This window comes from Neurospora tetrasperma (genome assembly GCF_000213175.1).
Source record: "Neurospora tetrasperma FGSC 2508 unplaced genomic scaffold NEUTE1scaffold_6, whole genome shotgun sequence".
NCBI lineage: Eukaryota > Fungi > Ascomycota > Sordariomycetes > Sordariales > Sordariaceae > Neurospora > Neurospora tetrasperma.
In genome coordinates this window covers 2,047,071-2,064,303 of record NW_009799104.1, presented here as the reverse complement: position 1 = coordinate 2,064,303, position 17,233 = coordinate 2,047,071, and the positions used below count along the sequence as shown (strand labels likewise).

General features: G+C 50.6%; 6 protein-coding genes across 6 annotated transcripts; 3 read left to right on the top strand and 3 right to left on the bottom strand.

Annotated features, from left to right (window-relative positions):
• Positions 1 to 43: 43 nt before the first annotated feature.
• On the top strand, positions 44 to 1,211 carry NEUTE1DRAFT_148794 (uncharacterized protein; the record flags this gene model as incomplete). Its single annotated transcript, XM_009856129.1, has 1 exon — positions 44 to 1,211. One exon carries the CDS (start codon positions 209 to 211, stop codon positions 1,085 to 1,087), a length of 879 nt encoding a protein of 292 aa, XP_009854431.1.
• Positions 1,212 to 2,365: 1,154 nt separating this feature from the next.
• On the bottom strand, positions 2,366 to 3,129 carry NEUTE1DRAFT_118196 (uncharacterized protein; the record flags this gene model as incomplete). The annotated part of the gene is made up of 3 exons (XM_009856128.1): positions 2,366 to 2,591; positions 2,717 to 2,933; positions 2,997 to 3,129. The coding sequence occupies 2 exons, from the start codon at positions 2,725 to 2,727 to the stop codon at positions 2,417 to 2,419; spliced, it is 186 nt and encodes a 61-aa protein (XP_009854430.1).
• A 468-nt stretch (positions 3,130 to 3,597) lies between these two features.
• NEUTE1DRAFT_69147 (uncharacterized protein) lies at positions 3,598 to 5,712 on the bottom strand (the record flags this gene model as incomplete). The annotated part of the gene is made up of 4 exons (XM_009856127.1): positions 3,598 to 4,532; positions 4,590 to 4,959; positions 5,027 to 5,106; positions 5,166 to 5,712. 4 exons carry the CDS (start codon positions 5,430 to 5,432, stop codon positions 4,449 to 4,451), a joined length of 801 nt encoding a protein of 266 aa, XP_009854429.1.
• Positions 5,713 to 8,123: 2,411 nt separating this feature from the next.
• Positions 8,124 to 10,187, top strand: NEUTE1DRAFT_50222 (uncharacterized protein; the record flags this gene model as incomplete). Its single annotated transcript, XM_009855609.1, has 2 exons — positions 8,124 to 8,824; positions 8,882 to 10,187. 2 exons carry the CDS (start codon positions 8,124 to 8,126, stop codon positions 10,185 to 10,187), a joined length of 2,007 nt encoding a protein of 668 aa, XP_009853911.1.
• Positions 10,188 to 10,356: 169 nt separating this feature from the next.
• Positions 10,357 to 10,599, top strand: NEUTE1DRAFT_48924 (uncharacterized protein; the record flags this gene model as incomplete). Its single annotated transcript, XM_009855534.1, has 1 exon — positions 10,357 to 10,599. A coding segment is annotated over one exon (243 nt), but the record flags the coding sequence as incomplete, so codon positions are not given.
• Positions 10,600 to 11,591: 992 nt separating this feature from the next.
• Positions 11,592 to 13,225, bottom strand: NEUTE1DRAFT_87829 (uncharacterized protein; the record flags this gene model as incomplete). The annotated part of the gene is made up of 5 exons (XM_009856126.1): positions 11,592 to 11,888; positions 11,962 to 12,034; positions 12,150 to 12,315; positions 12,406 to 12,780; positions 12,852 to 13,225. The coding sequence occupies 5 exons, from the start codon at positions 13,024 to 13,026 to the stop codon at positions 11,724 to 11,726; spliced, it is 954 nt and encodes a 317-aa protein (XP_009854428.1).
• Positions 13,226 to 17,233: the final 4,008 nt, after the last annotated feature.

Below are 17,233 nucleotides of genomic sequence, written 5' to 3'. Positions count from 1 at the left end.
TCCGACAGCGCCGTATCTTCTTTAAACCTCGTTCCAATAACAAACACCAATCCAATCTACGTACACGTTGTCGCGAGATATCCTCCCATCTCAGCTCAGCTTCTTACAGCAACAACAACAAAAACCCGCACCCACCCTCAAACCTCACCATCAACCAATTGTCCACACACCTAATCATACCGAACCCGTACCCGCAACCACATTCAAAATGTCACCAAAAACCTACATTCACCTCGTCCGTCACGCCCAAGGCCACCACAACGTCAGCCAAGCCAACCACGTCTTCGCCGACCCACTCCTCACGCCCCTCGGCGAATCCCAATGTGCTGCTCTCCGCGACTCCTTCCCCTACCACGATAAAATCACCCACCTCGTCGCCTCGCCCATGCGACGCACGCTCTACACCTGTCTCTTGAGTTTCCAGCCGGCTGTTGAGCGTTTGGCAAAGGGGGGAAAGAAGAAGGAGGTGGTGGTGGCCCTGCCAGAAGTGCAGGAGGTGTCCAACTTGCCCTGCGACGTGGGTTCAGCACCGGAGAAACTGCACCAAGAGTTTGACGAGGCTGGGTTGGTCGATTTGTCCCTGGTCAAGGACGGGTGGCAGGATAAGCATTCACCTGATAGTCCGTGGAAGCCCGAGATGGAGAAGGTGAAGCGCCGGGCGGAAAAGGCGAGGAAGTGGTTGTACGAGTTGGCGCAGCAGCAGCAGGATTCTATTTCTTCTGCTATGGCCGGGGCCGGGGCTGAGTCCCAGGCTGATGGAGGAGAGCAGCAGCAGGAAAAGCACATTGTGGTGGTCACCCATGGTGGCTTCCTCCACTTTTTGACGCAAGACTTTGACGGAATGGATTTGAATAGGGGGACTGGGTGGGACAATACCGAGTGGAGGACTTACGAGTTTGTTACAGATGCTCAAGGAAAGGATGGGGATGTAGGCTTGAAGGAGACGGATGAGAGCTGGAGGAAGAGAAAGGGAAGCGCGAAGCCACTGACGCAGACGGAACAGGAGGAGATAATGGCGGCCGTTGATGAGAGGTTGACGCAGGCATTTGGGGATGGGGTTAGGAGAGTGGGGGGAAAGAGGGTGTAGGGAGAGAGGGTTGATGTTTAGAGCCGGCTGGGTTGTGGTAGGGGGAATCGGGAAAGACAAGTGATATAAGCGTAGACTAGTTCAGAGCTTTGGTATTGGGCTGTAGAAGAATCAACGTTTTTTTTTTTGGACCAAGTTTGAGACATGTCTAGCAACTTATGCAGACCCTGCTAATAACTGATAGACCCTGAATTGCAGTCTCACACAAGAAAAGACCCCTACTTTGAATCGCCTTCCTCATTTCAGAGAATGATCACTTTCATATGTTCCTCTATTCTCATGCCAGACCCATACCATAATATTTGCGTAAATAATCTCATAATCATTCATATATCATCTCCGTACCTTGTCATCCTTCACCGACATCCAGATATCCAAGAGAGCCAGCGAGTAGTCCCGGAACGAAATCGTAAACCATACATACATCCAAGCATAAAAGAAGAAAAAGAAAACCCCAGAAAACGCCATAGTGATGGTGTCAGTCAATTGATAATAATCCAATCCAACCCGACCCGATCCGATCCGATCCACCTTCCAAAGGAGGTCTCCCAATGCGCCCAAAGTATATCCAAAGATATAAGGTGATCAGGTATCATATACTCGTGTGCCATCAATTTCATCCGTTTCTTCCCAAGTGTCGTGTCTCGTGAAACTCAGACACGTGTGATATAGGTGTGTGTGCATAGCCATGTCCAGTCTCAGCTTATGCTTTCTGTGACCCGCGTTCGATCCCGTTCGTTCCCATCAATCGATAGAAGGTATCGAAACGAAGAGACGATTCCTGTTCGTCTGGTTTTCTTCTTCTTCGTCGATCTCCATTCATTCATCCAATGCCGTGAAATGAAACGACCCAAGTTTGCGTGATTTGGTTCAGTTCCCTTCCCATGGATTGGGGGCAAGCTAGAGGTACCTAGTAGCTAGGCAAATACCAATGCATGTGCAAGGTTCGCTGAGAGAGCGGGCGCACACTCAGTTTTTGTGCCCTTCTCTGCCGGAATTTTTGATCATTCCATCACCATCCAGCTAGCTTCTCTTGTCAAATACAGACAAGTTTAGCGCATGCGTCTTTTTTTTTTGTTTTTTTTTTTTTTTGTTTTTGCACTTCACTTAACGCCCCCTCGAATGTGAATGCTCATCGTCATCCGTCAAGCTGGTGCTGCTCCCGCTCGACGAGGTGGTCACGGTGCCGTGGGCCTTGCGCGCCACGCTGACGAGGCGGTAGATGCCAAAGGCGATGGCGGCCAAAACAATAAAAAGGACAATGATGATGATGGCGATGACGTCGTTTCCCTTCATTCTGGGCGATTGGTGTGGTTTAGAGGGTTTACTTTATTCGGATATTGGCGTTATCAGGTTGACTCGCGGTCTAAAAGTGTTGGGAGCTGTTGGTTGTAGTTCGGCTTGGAAGTTGGAATCGTCAGCGTTGGAAATGGTGGTGGTGTTGTTGTTGTTGTCGACAGTGTAAGTGGCTTGAGATGAACGATGGGATAATGAGACGGCTCTTCTATTACATCATGTTAGCTTCCTGGAGTTCTAGCCCTCTCTTCATATCTGTGTGTCTGTGTTGGAAAAGCCATCGAGTGATGGGGGATTATATGGCCCCTTGGGATCGGATTCGCGCAAACTCACCCAAGAAGCATACGTCGCTATGTGTTCGTCTTAAGATAACGAGAATTGGAGATTGTGGTTATAGGGCAGCGTCTGACAGAACAATCCAGATCGCCGAGCTTTATACTTTGAACTTTTTAGGCGTTCTTCGTTCCAGACCGCTTTGGCGCTCAAGAAGCTGTTCTCCGTAACCGATGTTGGCTAATGCAGGTGGTTTGTTGACATGAAACTCCGTGATCTGTGATGGGCGGTATAGCTTTAGTCGTCGTCCTCTGCGGATTCCGAGTCGACCTCTCTCTACCTTTGCCGTTCTCTTTCTCTCTCAACCCAGTTGTCTTTGGAGACCTGTTTGTCGGAATGGAGAAAGTAGAATACAAAGCAATTTCGGAATCGCAGACAACAAGACCAGGAAAAGCGGTATAGCATCACAGTCGCATTTCAGATCCAACGGAGGCAAGCAGGGCAGCGCGTGGTAAGTGGGCGGTGGGCGGGCGAGCATAAAATAGTCAGATCTGCCCAATTCACCCCGCCACCTTCTTTACCATTTGCTTACAAGCATTTCGTAGGTAAAAGACCTGCCCGAAGGCGCATCGTAAGTGGTCTCAGGGCGGAAAAAGAAGAAGGCTGGTAAACATTGGAGCGTCGTACCTTGCGGACCCCGCCAAGTTTGACCTTCATTATAGGGCGCGTCCCCCGGTTGGCGACGTTGAGATGGACAGGGGTGCAGTTGGGCTGGCTGGGCTGGAGCCACTCATCCGTCCGCATTTAGAAACCAGCTGGACATGGAAAGCTACATTACATAAGGTCAGGCACTTGGAGCTGTTACCCCTGTACTGGAACTGATGGGAGGGAGCATCTTCATGTGCAAAGTTCGTGTTGGTTTTCAAGGCAAAAACTGTGTGATGGAACTATCCCCGTGATGTTGAATTACTTGTGAGCTGGTGACTCAAATATGCTAAACAGTACATCTATGACTTCTAGATGTTGAGTTCTGTAGGAGGAAAAGTGTTCTCTGCGCCCCTTGAGAATGTCCTAAGTAGGAGGCACTGCCTCTTCAAACAGAAGCTCAGAAACGGGACAGGTATTTTCCTTGAACGCCGCACCCAAATATTGCTATGCCTCGAATGGATACTCAACTGCACTCCCTCGTTAAATGCAATGATACAGGCCTTTTGGATCCGCCACTCCTTCAATTGAAATTCTGAAGATGGAAAAACACGCCGAGAAGTGCTGTGCCGGATTCGCTCTAATGATAGAGAGCCGCAAGGCTCAGGGACTCTTCTCGAGCCAACTTTCATTTCCAGCATGATATTTCAAACCCCCATCCTCCTGGCACGCGTTAAAACCAAAAGAGAAGGAAAAGACTACAGACCCAAGCCGATTGAAATCTTGCTGAGAAACAAACTTAAACTGAACAATTCACACGTTTCTGAAGAAAGCGTGTCGAGACTCAAGTCACAAATAGAAAGCCCTTCAACGCGCAGCCGAAAGGTACAGGCAAATCAATGCCTTCGCGGCCAGCTGAGCAGTAGACAACTCGAGCCGATCATGGCCAGTTCCGGGGCCCGACCATCAGGGTGACCATCCAGCGACCTCTTCGCGGGTCAGAAGGGTTGATATGCGGCTCCATTTGGGTGACCTTAACCGAAGAAGGATGAACGTAGCGGTGTCATTTCTGTGCATGGCGGTCGCTTCTGCGCCGAGCAGGAGGGAGTTCTGACGCGAGTTGTTCGAGAAGTGCTACCTCGGTCTTCTATTGCGAGACGCTGCCCTCGCGATCCTCGGAGTCGGGGTCCCTCTTGATGATCCTCACGTGTCGCTCATAAAATTGAAGCATCTAGTAAACAATATCAGCCAGGACTCCAAGACATACACAGGAATAGGCAGAACATACCTTTTGGGGGCACCTCTTGTAGATGACGTCAGTTGTGTGCTGGGTCTTGTGGCCATTTTTCCACGTCAGATAAACCATGAGCTTGTGTGTGTCCTCATCTTCGCAGGCATCGAGTTGAGCAATATGCTCTTCCCAGCTTCCCGCTGGGGGCTTCCAGGCAGCGTTCTTGGCGGTCTGGGGCTCCTCAGAGTTGAGGGGGTGGTCGCCGTTCTTCCTCGACCGTTTGTTGCTGCTTGCTTGGGGAGTGCCAGAGTTTGAAGAAGGCCGGCCACGCTTCTTGGTCTTCTGCGCCGCAGCGGAAGCTTCGAAAATCTTCTCTCGACCGCCAATCTTGGTAAAGTACTCCTTGAGCCTCTCTGACGCGCCCTCTCTGTGATGAGCAATGCGATATTAGCAAAACAGAACGAGTCAAGATTCAAAGAATTCGCGATCCCTACATCAAAGTGTCCTCGGGCTCCCAGGTCTGGTCGGACTTTTTCTCGTAACCCTCCCACTTCACGAGGAAGAGTGGTTCGTTCTGCAGTTGCGCGTTAGTACCGCGTGCTGGATGACTTTGGATGCGGCAGTGTAGCGTACATCGTCGTTAAGCATATGGTCGAGGATTTTCTCGACGACGTAGACGTCCTCTTCCTCCTCGTCACCTTCCTCGTCATCCTCACCGCCCTCATCGGCGCCGTCTCCGTTTTGTTCCTCGTCCTCAAAGTCCTCGGGCTCTGGAATTGTGTACTTGACGGACTTTTTGTCGCGAGACTGTTTCTTGCTGCTCGAGGTAGCCGAGCGAGTGTCGAGCTCGACATCGGAGGCGGCCTCCTCGTCGCTGAGAGCCGATGGATCGTAGGGCATTTTTATGAGCTGGTGTGAAGATTGCGGTTGAAGTGGTGCGACGAAGTGTTGCGCTGTAGTCGGAACGGGGGGCGTTGCAGTCAACCACGATGCGTGACAGGGCGCGCGACGCGAATTCGTTCTCGGTGGTTGACGGTATATCGATGCGCCGGTAGTCTCGTTATCGACTCACAAGAGGTACGACTGTGAACGCGAGACTTATAAGTAGTAAGATGAGGCTGAGCTGAGAACTGTAGAGATAGAATCCGTATGGACGACGGTGGAGGTAGGTAGTTCCCGGTCGATGCTGTGCACTATCTAGTAGGTGGTTCGCGAACGGGGAAGATCCGACCGGTCCAGATTCAGTGCGCTACGTACTGGAATTCAGTTCCAGGCCTGCATTAAAAGTGATAGAGCTGGCTGCAGCAAGTGCTTGTTCGTTCCATTGCCCGCCGCGCCGACGCGAAGAAGTGGGGAGTGGCAGTGAGGCTGGGTCCCAGCGAAGTGTGGCTCGGCTCGTGTGTTGCACGTGACCTCGCGTGAGAGAAGTTGGATAGACTCACCAGATCATTTGCCGACCTGATAGTAGTAACCTATGCAGAGTAATGTGATCCGATACATACATGATCATGTTCTGAACGAGAGAGAGAAAGATGATGAAGGACGAACAAAACCTCAGCTGAAAGAAAATTCTCAAAGTCGGTCAATTGAAATCATCTTGGGAATTCAGTTCCGTTTGCTCAGCGAAGTGGAAAGAAAGTGCCGTGCACATCATATGGCTTACAATCAGACAACGCCCCTTTGGTGACGTCAAACGAACAAGCGGAATTATTGACGGTCATTTTCTGTGCAGCGGCTCTTTCCAAACCGGCATCCAGCTATAGTACAATTCGGATAGGGTAGAGGCGACGGAAGCTCTACTACTACTTTGCAAGCTGGGTAACCTCATCGAACATCAGGGCTCTCGGATAAAGTATTGTTTTGAGGACTCTCAACACACAGTACTTATCCTTGCAATCAAAACCAGACATCCGTCGCATGGCGCACCAAAAACAAAGCAATCACAACATCAGATTAACTCTCAGAAGCTGCAATGTTATGTTTTCTCTTTCTCCGCCGAGCAGATGGTAGAATGCACTACATGACAAAAGGCACAACCAGCTGCATGTGATGGAACACAACTCACATAGGACCCTTTCGTTGTGCCTAATGGAACCAGTCATTGTCAAGCTATGTGTGGTGCTAAATATAAAGAGTCGGGTTCACACTTTTACAATTGATTGTATCGCAGATGGACGAGAGAGTTGACAGCATCTCCACACAGAACCTTGCGTACAAGTAGACACAGCAATAGGAAAGGGGCCCATCAGATATCTTGTCCACTATACATAGTTTGGATATTACAGCGCGGCTCGGATGGCTCATGCTCGACTGAGCGAGGAGATGGGACAAAGCCGTGATCGATGGCGTAAACAAACCAGAGTACTGGAACTATACATCAATTTTCCGACCTCTAGACAACTAGTATGAGATGGCAGCTGTGTCCATGGATCTTGGTGTCTTAGTCGAAACAAGTGCAAATTTGGCGATGCATCTTTTACGCATATGCAATTTCTCACATGCAGATACCATCCCGCCCCGGTCCTGGATCAGAAAGGTACGATCCTATTCCTGAGGTTTCCGAAGAAGTTGAGACTACAAGTATATCCCATGAAATAGAAGAGTATGTGTCGATCTGAGTGAGCGAGCACTAGCATGGTCTTTATACTGAAAAGATAACTACCTCTACACTATGTACTCAGGGCACCTACTTGATCATTGGATAGTCAATTAAGCTTGAAATGGGAAAAGGTGTAAAGTAATGCCAAGCCGAGACATGAGCTGCGTACAGAAAATGTTACCGCTACCCCCTGTTGATGCATAGTTCATGAGTCCTTGTCGGCTTATAGTGTACGGTACCCCCTATACTGTGCGGAAAGACTAGAAAAGAATGAAACGGAAAGGGTTCACGGCGGGTCTGGGGTCCTGGGCCGCTCGTGAATTGGACGCGATATCTCGAACTTGTCAAGTTTTCCATTTCCGTGTTCAAAGTCAGTTGGGACCCATTGTCTGGAAATACTCACATCACCTTGCAACTTTGACATACTCACCCAGCTAGGTCTGAGTCTCTTAACGCAGCAACAGTATCTGATGAGACCTCAGCGAGGCAGTTCCCGTCCTCAACCCTCGACAAGACAACCACTTGGGTCTTCATCTCAACTTCCCCAGCCGTTGTTACGTTGCGCGTACTTGTATGCCGAACGTTCATCTCATATCGACCCGACGAATCACTAACTACATACCGCGCATCTATCCGGTGATTCCAATTGAGGAGCTTTGCCCTTCGCTCCGAGACAGCGAAATACAATTTTCACAAGAGCGCCGTTAACTGTTTCCGAACCCGAGTGGTAAGGTCCGGGGATCCACATCCGATAGACCGGATTTCTCAAGCAACAAAGCGCTCCTCTCCACCAATACTGCGCAGTCCCAATTGCGCGTCGCGGGACAGCCCCATTGTTACCGTAGTTGAAGCTCTTTCATTTCGAGTCTGGGACCCGAGATTTCGGGGCTCGGTATCTCAGTTAGCGTTCCGGAAGAAACTCCGCATCTCTGGAACCGGCACCGGCACCGGCACCGGCACCGGCACCAGCCCGGGATTGCCTCACGGACACAATGGCCGGGACAGAAACACCAGCTCTCTCGGTTGAGTCAAACCCAAACACGCCAAAGCACGTCAAGGACAAAAAGTGCCCTTGGTGCGGCCAACCATTCACTTCATCCTCCCTTGGCCGCCATCTCGACCTCTACATCAGACCTAATAATCCCAAAAAGCCTGACGGCATTCACGATGTCACGGCTATTAGACGTCTTCGCGGCACGATAACTAGGAGGAGAACCAAGGGTACCTGTAGACGACGAGATGCCTCAGCATCTGCTGCCGGCAGTGCAACACCATCGGGAGCACCCTCTAAGGATGGCATCAGTCCTGCACCCTCCGATGTCGTCCAATCTCCGGCTCCGACCCCTATGCTCGCTGGAACTCCCGCTGCCACCCACAGCAAACGGAGAAGTGTGAGCACGCCGTTTGGGAGGAATTTCCCCTTCAACACCCCTTGGGAGGCCACCGGGGTTATTGACTTATCCCAAAGAAGCAACGGCGTTCCTTCACATCTTGAAGAGAGGCAGGCTCTCCCAGATGGCTCGAGGTCGCTGGCCCCTGTACCGCCACCACCGCCACCTCATACGTCTTCTTCTGGCCAACAGCCTCTGCATCACCAACCTGATCCGAGGCAACTGATTCAGGATGCCCAGGATACAGCGAGAGCTGCCGAGCTTGCCCTGCGTGAGATGATCTGCTCCTGGAGGGCTGCTAAGTAAGTTGTCAGTTATACACAGTAGTCCGATGTGAGTTGCTAACTCCAATTTCGAAGGCTACATGTCGATCTGCATACGATGCCCTTTGACTTTGACCCTCTGGCTCTGGATTTCCCTGCACTCGTCCTCCAATGCCTCGAACCACCACCCACCATATTCTCCTCCACTTTCTACCCAACCTCCACCTCCTGGTCCCTCCAGCCGCCCGGCTGGGATCAGTTCAAAGCCCTCCAGAACCACTTCCAAGAACAGTTCAATAAATGGCACATCAACTGCAGAGCCGCCACCACCGCCGTCAATGAGGACCTCAGCTACCCGCCGCCCGTCAACTTCGTCAATGTCGACATCAAGGAAGCCATCCGGCGCTCCGAAACCATCAACAAGACCCTTGAAAAGGCCGTCTCAGAGCACCTGAAGAAGACCTTTGGCGTCTGGGAAGCCTCGAGCCAGTTCGACCGCGAGAAGATGTGGCAGCTCGAGTTGGCGCGCAGCGTGGCCCGCAAGCAAAAGGATGTCAACACCCTGAAGGAGGAACAGCACCGCGTCCGGCAGGAAAACAACAACCTCAAGCTGCAGATCGAACATCTTAACGTGCTGCAGCAGCCGCGCGAGTACAAGCTGCAAACCCCCGCCACACTCCCCATCGAGAAGAAGCTGATCGACTACATGTCCGAGCTGATAGTCGTTCATAAAATATCTGGCGTCGGGCTGGAACATGGTCATCGTCATCATGACCTCAACACCGTTTGCAAGGAGGCAATTGACCGCTGGAAAAAGGTGGTGCAATCTGGACGGCAAGGCCCACCGCCACCGGCACCGGCGCCGGCCCAGGCACCGCAGCAGCAACAACACCAGCCTGTCTCTGAACCTCAATTTCCTCAATCTACGTCTGTGCCTGGTGGCGGCCCCTCTTCGCGCAATCCGCTAATGTTGTACAACTCAGCGATAGCGGCTATTTATGCCACGAAGAATCCTTCAACCTCGTCAAACGCAGCTCCATCGCGCCCTCAGCAGCAGCAGCAGCAGCCAAACACAACGGCCCAAGCCATGAGGGATAGAGACAATGGCAGAGACCCTGCGAGTGACGAGGAGGAGGCTGGTGATGGTCATGAGGAGGGCGAAGAGGACGAGGAAGGGGATAATGATGAAGATGAGGAGGGGGGAGACGAAGATGCCGAGATGGTTGACACAGAAGCAGAAGCGCAACGACCAAATTCGAAAAGGCAGTCACATCAGCAGGCTGACGGCTCATCGGGAGAGATTGCAGGAGGTAGTGGCAGTGGGGCAGGCGAGCCGATGAAAACAAACGAGCAGTCTTCTGGAGATGGAGAAAGTAAGAGGGCGGGAGTTGCACAAGGCTGAATGCATTTGCGTAAAGTTGATGCACCTCCATCCGTCCATCAAGTCGGCAATAATGCATGCTTTTTACCTCTACCCATTTCCGGATACGAATGCATACCGTAGAAACTCGGGCAATTGGCAAAACCAAAATGCCGCAAAAAGAGGTTTTTTGGGGCATAGTACAGCATGATCTGTAGAGCTCGAGTCCGAGCCTGTACTTTGGAACGCAGGCAGGATAGCGTTGGCTAGTTTTGTAGAGCCTTCACTAACTGAGCGGACATATGTACAGGAGTATGCTGCTTCCTGTGCTTACTGTCGGGCGCTCAAAGAGGGATTTGGTTTTGCCAATTGCCCGAGTTTCTACGGTATTGTGAACACTGTAGCCAGCACTTGGATGTTATGTACGTGGGAGATCTTGAACAGTGAAGTTTAACAATCACCTTACCTGCATTGGACAGATTCGGTTTCACTCCTCTCTTCACTCCTCTCTTCACTCCTCTCTTCACTCCTCTCTTCACTCCTCTCTTCACTTCTCTCTTCACTCCTCTCTTGTGAAGCACGAGTGGGTGATTGTCCAAACAGCGATTGTTTATCACCAAACGACAGGCCAAATGAATCATAACTACTTACTCCCTAGTTATTCCAAATGTGTGTCTGCTCAGAGAGTCGAGATACATGACATTTGCACCTTTTAATTTCCTAAACTTGAGAAGGAGGAAAAGGGGAAAGAAATGGGTATCGTGAAATAATTGCCCGGCTACCTCTCTCACTCGCTCGAGTATCTCTATAACAGAATCAACAAGATAACTGGCGGGCTGGCTGACTGGTTCCGGCGACGTGTTGAAGGGTATCGTTCTGAACGCTTTTCAACGCGCAATTGATTTGAAGAACAAGGGCAGACTGGGGAGGGGTGGTGTCCCAATCCAAGTGCCTCGACAAGATTGTATAAAAGAGTCAGCAGATCATGACGGCGCCTTCAGAAAACAAATTGTCCTCGTCACCTCAAAGCATAAAGAGTAGCAGCGAGCGAATCGCGGCACTGAGCTAAGCGACAATGAAGAGTGATGTGATGATGATGATCGATGCGAACAAAAACCTCCTATCCTAAATCTCACCATCCATATCTCGCTCAGCACGCGCGTAACCAAAATGGCTCGAATCAGCCAACAATCAAGAAAAACCCCCTTCCACCCGCCAGGCTCTTCCACCTATAATGAAAGAACACCATTCCATCCATGACCTGAACCATCGTGTTCGTGTTCATTCATAGCCCGAGTTAGAGAAAAAAATATAGTCAAATGAAAAAGCCAAAACACCGTAAACGCCATTTACCCGCTTTCTCCGCGCCTCAAATCTTTCCTGCCCCAAGATCAATGATCTCGCTCTTCTACTCCTCTCTCTAAAAGGCGATTCTCGTCATTTCCAAAAAAAAAAAAAAAAAGAGTAGTTCATCCTCCGTGAACTCAGGTGCCTGAAGCTGCCACGCTGACTGAAGGTGCGACTTTAAGCGCAGGGAAGCCTTTCATATCGGTGTGTAGAAGACCAGCTCTTGAGCTTCTAGCTCTGTTGTGTCGTTTCCTCGGTCGAGCTTGAAGGGGTACTTGTCCCATCGGCGGTCGTTGGCTTCTCCTTCTCCTTGTCCTTTCCTCCTGTTGATGAGGTGTCATTGTTCTTCTTCTTGCTAGACTGTTCATCTTGAAACAAGCCGTGCTCTTCAATGTACTAATTGTATGCCATGTTAGGGTCGAAATTCCGCCACACTGCCTGATAGGAGGGTAACACGATAATGACATACCTCGACAACAGGATCAGGGATAAGATATCGCACGCTCAGATCCTTCTTCAAGAAGAGACGGACTTTGGTGGAGCTAAATGTTGCGGTAAGACAAGTTGTGCGTGTCAGTCACTTTGCCACTAGCTTTACCCGATGGTGTGGTGGTACAAGGGTCCCCTAAGGGTCCCATCCCAACGGGATCGACGAACCTGATGTCATTCTGTATCACTTGGCTGATAACCCAAATGTTGTCTTCGTACTGCCTCAGCGTAGCAAGCGCCTCGTCGATATCGGTTCCCGAGCGCTCAATGATGAAAGCGCCGTACTCCCCGAGAATGACTCCCAAGTCAACCGGCGACCAAAGCCCGGGCTCTCCTGTACAGTGAGTCAGCTTATTGTGCAATGATACACGGCAATATCCTTCAATACAACGTTGGTGGCGTGTGAAAGGGAAGGCGTTCATACCCATTGACATGACCAAATCTGCGCCAGCAAGAAGCGCAATCTTTGCCTTCCTCCGCACACCATCGGTGCCCTCAATGCCACCCAGTACGGTGTTGATCTCGTGGTCGAAGTGTCGAAGCACCCGCGCCGTGGGAACGTAAGCGGGCTCGCCGTTTTCGTCGCAGTTGACCGTCTCGAAGGGGTCGACCATTAGCCAGGAAGAATGTTCGACGGCGCGGGAGCACATCTCAACACGGTGATGACCGGGAGCTAGGCCAGCCTTCTTGTAGGCGTCGCTGACGGGGGAGAGGTAGCCGCCGCAGACTTCGAAGTTGGTATTGAATCGGACAAAGTCGGAGGCCATTTCGAACATGCGAAGGTGGAGGAATGTGATGGCTGCAGAGGAAGAGGGGAAGTGTTAATGGAGTCCTTTTTGCCAAGATACTGTATTGCATTTGAGTACTTACGGGAGAAAGAGCCGCAAGCCACGAGAACCAAAGGTGTCCTCCCAGGCTGCGTTTGTTGGAGCTTCAGCTTGGCCTGGGGGAAGGTATAAGGCACCATGGTGTTGCCAGTCGAGGCTTGCTCGGGAGGAGGATAGGTGACGGGGGTCGCCATGCCCGTTGAAGTTTGGGAAGACATGGTTGGCTTGTTGTATTGTGATGTCTGTAGATGTCCTTTGGCGTTGGACTAGGTCAGTGTAGATGTTGCGATACTAGGTACCGGCAGGGTCGGGTGTCGCAAAGTAATGCGTCCCGGGAGACGGGTGACGCAGCTGGGGTGGAATCGGTCGCTCAAGGCGGCTTGCCGTGGATGCGATGCGAGATGGTCCAGCGGCCAGAGCGCAGAGTGTGCTGGGAGGGGCCACAATGCGGGGTGTCCCAGATGTTGTATAAGCGGCGACGGCGGATCTTGTTTGACGAAGTTGACCGGGTCAAGGTGGATGTGGTGATGTGAGAAGGCAGTTGCCGAAAGCCGGATAGGTCGGTAAGGTGTTCGGAAATACTAAGATACGTCTTGGTGTGTATTCCAATTTCGGACTGCACTGTTCGAGAGGTCACAGTTCTTCCAGCGAAGTAGGATTCGAGGGTATATTTAAGGTAGGTAGTTGTAGATAGCTGCCGGCTCGGATGTGTCAGGTATTGTAGCCGAATTGATCTGACTAGGGAGGACGAGCGCGAGAGTTGGGTGGAGGGCGGATAGTCTGAACTTTGAATCGATTTGAAAGCAGACTAGGAAGTGTGTGAAAGGAGCAAGGAGAAATTCTGGAATCTCGTGGACAACCAGCGCGTTGGGTGTGTGCGTCTGTCTGGCTGCTTGGGAAAAAAAAAAGAGCTGAGCAAATTGTACCTATGCACAGATGCAGAGCGACAGCGATGGCGTGAAGGATGGACGGGCCCTTTTTTTTTTTCAATCAATTTTGTCGAGTTGTTGAAAGGTTTTTGATGGGAAGAAGAAGACGACGACGACCACAACGGGAGGTGGCACAAGCAGGCATCAGTTGCGCGGGGTCCAGGTCGGGCGAACGGGGAGGATTGCCAATTGGTTTGAATTATATAGGTAGGTACTAAGAGATCCAAGAGGGTTGGTTGTTGGATGATAAATACTACAAGTACGGATGGTTCCGATCTCACTGTCTCAATTCCTCACTCTCGGGGCGGCAGTGTGTGTTTGTGGTAGGTTGCTGCGCCCGCTGTCGGCGGCGGGGGCACAGGCTTTGCGGTTGCATTCCCACAATGACTCCATCGGAGGCTGATCCACTCAACAAAATCCACTAAAAAACGCAACCCACTTAGCGACTCCTCTCACCATCCTCAATTGCAACCGACCCTTGCGCTTATCCATGGTCACTTTTCTGTCCTGCAGGTCTGCATGTACAATTGGCTGCTTGGTACTGTACCTTTTGCCTGGGGAAGTGGATGCACATGAGATACCCACCGGTTGACCACCGTGACTCCAGCTCCCGCCGTCAGCCCTCCCGTGCTCCCGTCTCTTGTTCAGTCTGCGGTGGGGGTACAACAGAAGTTTAGTGTAGAGAGGGCCGAAGGGCTCAGAGATCAATTGGGTACTAAGGTACGTAGGCAGCGGTGGTTGACTTGGGGCATACGAAGCTGTGAACGGCTAAAACGTGTGTTGCCTGAGTGTTCTTAAGACTCGTCAGGGTAGGTATACTTGTAAGTGACCCAGACAGCCTGGTTGACCGATGACGGAAGCCCAAAAAAACTGGGATGTGAGGGAATGGAACTCCGGTAATTGATGTTCTAACTTCCATCTTTCCTGGCCGGACACATGCGCTTCAAGTCGAGTAACATCCACGGAAGTCTCCGATCAGAGGAAGAAACCTCATATTGTTTTCTACCTGCAGGTGCTCACGGTTATTCACGGAACTGTGACGATTGATCAGATGCAAGTTGTCAGGTTGAAAATATGTGCTCTAGACAGCTACCTGTGCTGATTCTCGCCGTTTCTACCTACGTATTCGATCCTCCCAAGCTTCATGACCTATCCCCGGGAAGCCGGACTATACACAACCTCACATAAGCGTTGTATCAACCAATCAACTTTTTGTGTACGTTTCGGAAACAATCATTGCTTGTCGGGGTTTTATAGTCGGTAAGCCCAACGGGTCAGCGCTTACCCTCCAGATGCCGAGGAGTGTTCGGAGTTCTCTCGCAGTGGGGCAGCCAGGCACTGGTGCGATTTATAAGCCCAGCTTATGCGGTCCAGCTCTCCTTCTGTTCGGTTTATTTGCGGAGCAAATAATGATTTTCACGCCTGAGTTGTCCTTGCAAATGTTAGCCAGCTCTTTTACTTCGGTGATATCTAGATCACTTCATTTGCTCTGGACATTTAGGTTTTTTTTTCTTTCAACTTTTGACATGAGGGAGTTACTAAGTAGTCAGTACCATTGCTGCCTGTGACGTCGCACTTCAATCCTCTTTCTAGCAATGTGTCTAGGAACAAGAGACCGGAAACATTCATGCGGGTAACACACACCCTGTTCAATTCTAACACAAGGTCCCGAACTACCTTTGCTTTTGTGACCATCATTTCGGGGTTTCTCCATGATGCCTGCCGTAACCAGTTCACGTGGCTTCGATTGCTTCGTTCAAATAGAACGCCTGTACTCTTCACTTTGTAGTCCGTTGCAATCATCAAACCTCCCAAGAACAATGGGGATGTTGCTGGAGCCGTCTGAAGCGAAGAATTAATGGCAGACAGCCTGATTTTTTTCGACAAGACGATTGGCAGCTGGCGGCGATAAACATCGGTCATCGAGGTGCTGGGGAGAATTTCCATTTAGTGGTGGCATCGATGCCTTACATGGATAAATAAATCTGTGGTCCGTGCGTTGATGTTCATTGATGAGGACGGTGAGGACGGGTCTGTCGGATAGATTGCACTCCGGAACGGGCTTCTCTCTTGCACCTTGCAACTTCATGTTGTCGGCCAGAAACCACTGGTCATCTCCTACACGTGAAAGTCTAAAAGTGCCTTTTCACCGAGATGGCGAATAAATGGCCAGCGCTGCGCTTTGCTAGTTTAGGACACGGGAAACAGCCTCTCAAAAACACCTAGAGGTTTTTACTCGTTTCTATTGCATAATGTGTTAGAGCTGTGACAGGCGAGCCTCGAAAGGAACTATTGCTTATCACGCCAGGTTTGGATATGCCCGGTCAGGAAGTCAGGTGGGTGGTTGTTTACTTGGAGAGCTTCAGAGGCTTGTGATCCCTCCTTATGTCTAAACCTTTCATGGAAGAGACATTGCGTTGGGATCAGCTGATGGTATTTGAACGACGTATGCGTCACTGTTCTTAAACCGCTTCACCCTAATATGAACTTCTTGGAGTGGCGTTCAAATTCTACTGTGTTGCTTATCTTGTGACTTAAGCATGGTGGAGGACATTTCTCTCCAGAGACAACTTGTGACATGTCGATGGTGCATCTCATCGCGAGTTTCCTTCTTGATAGAATATAGGCGTGACCCAGTATAGCACTCCTCTTTCTCTTCTAACTACCCAAGCCACCAAACTTTTGGAATTTTTTTTGGAAATATTTTATTTTTCTTTCGCCTTTTCTTTTGCCCTCTAGTTCACTTCGACGTAGTTAGGTAGCCCTGCATACATATGTCCTACAAATATCCCACTTCACTACATCGCGATGCATACTACACTACCTGGCATTGGGTACACCACCAATTGTAAAGCTCATTTGATGAGGAGATAACCGAGGGTAATTACCTATTTTAACGTTGCTCGGCGTTGGGAAGATGCGTTGCGCGCATACTAGGAAAGGCATAAAGACTTGGAATGTGGGGGCTGCCGTGGTCAGCTTTTTCCGAATCAACCAACTCTTTTCCCCAAATGACTACCTCCTGGCCAACTGCACCACAATGGCTTTGAGAATCTGCTTAAAGGCAATTCAAGGTACAATAATGAAGCCCTAGGGAAATATACTTAACATCAATATCGTTCTCGGAGCAACTTGAACTCAAACGTTGTCTGGCGAAAGCCGAAGAGCCCTCACTCACCTCGCTCGCACCCCCTTTCAATGTAAACATGTGGCAGTGCTGATAGCCACAGCGCATGAGCCACACTTGAACAGAGTCAGTACTACCCGCCTAGTACTGGCCCGGTACAGTGCCCTGACGGCGGCGTTTGACTGACTCACCCCGCCAGCCGCCTGTAGGGCCAGTCCTTCCCGTCCCCGTTGACGGCGCTGAATCGAAAAAAATACCCCGCTGTGGATTCGAGTGTGTCAATTGAATCGCGACCGCTGCCAGTGTCGCCTCTAGGAAGAAAAAAAAAAAAACTAAAAAACTAGACGATCTCCCTTGCAACCCGCCCGT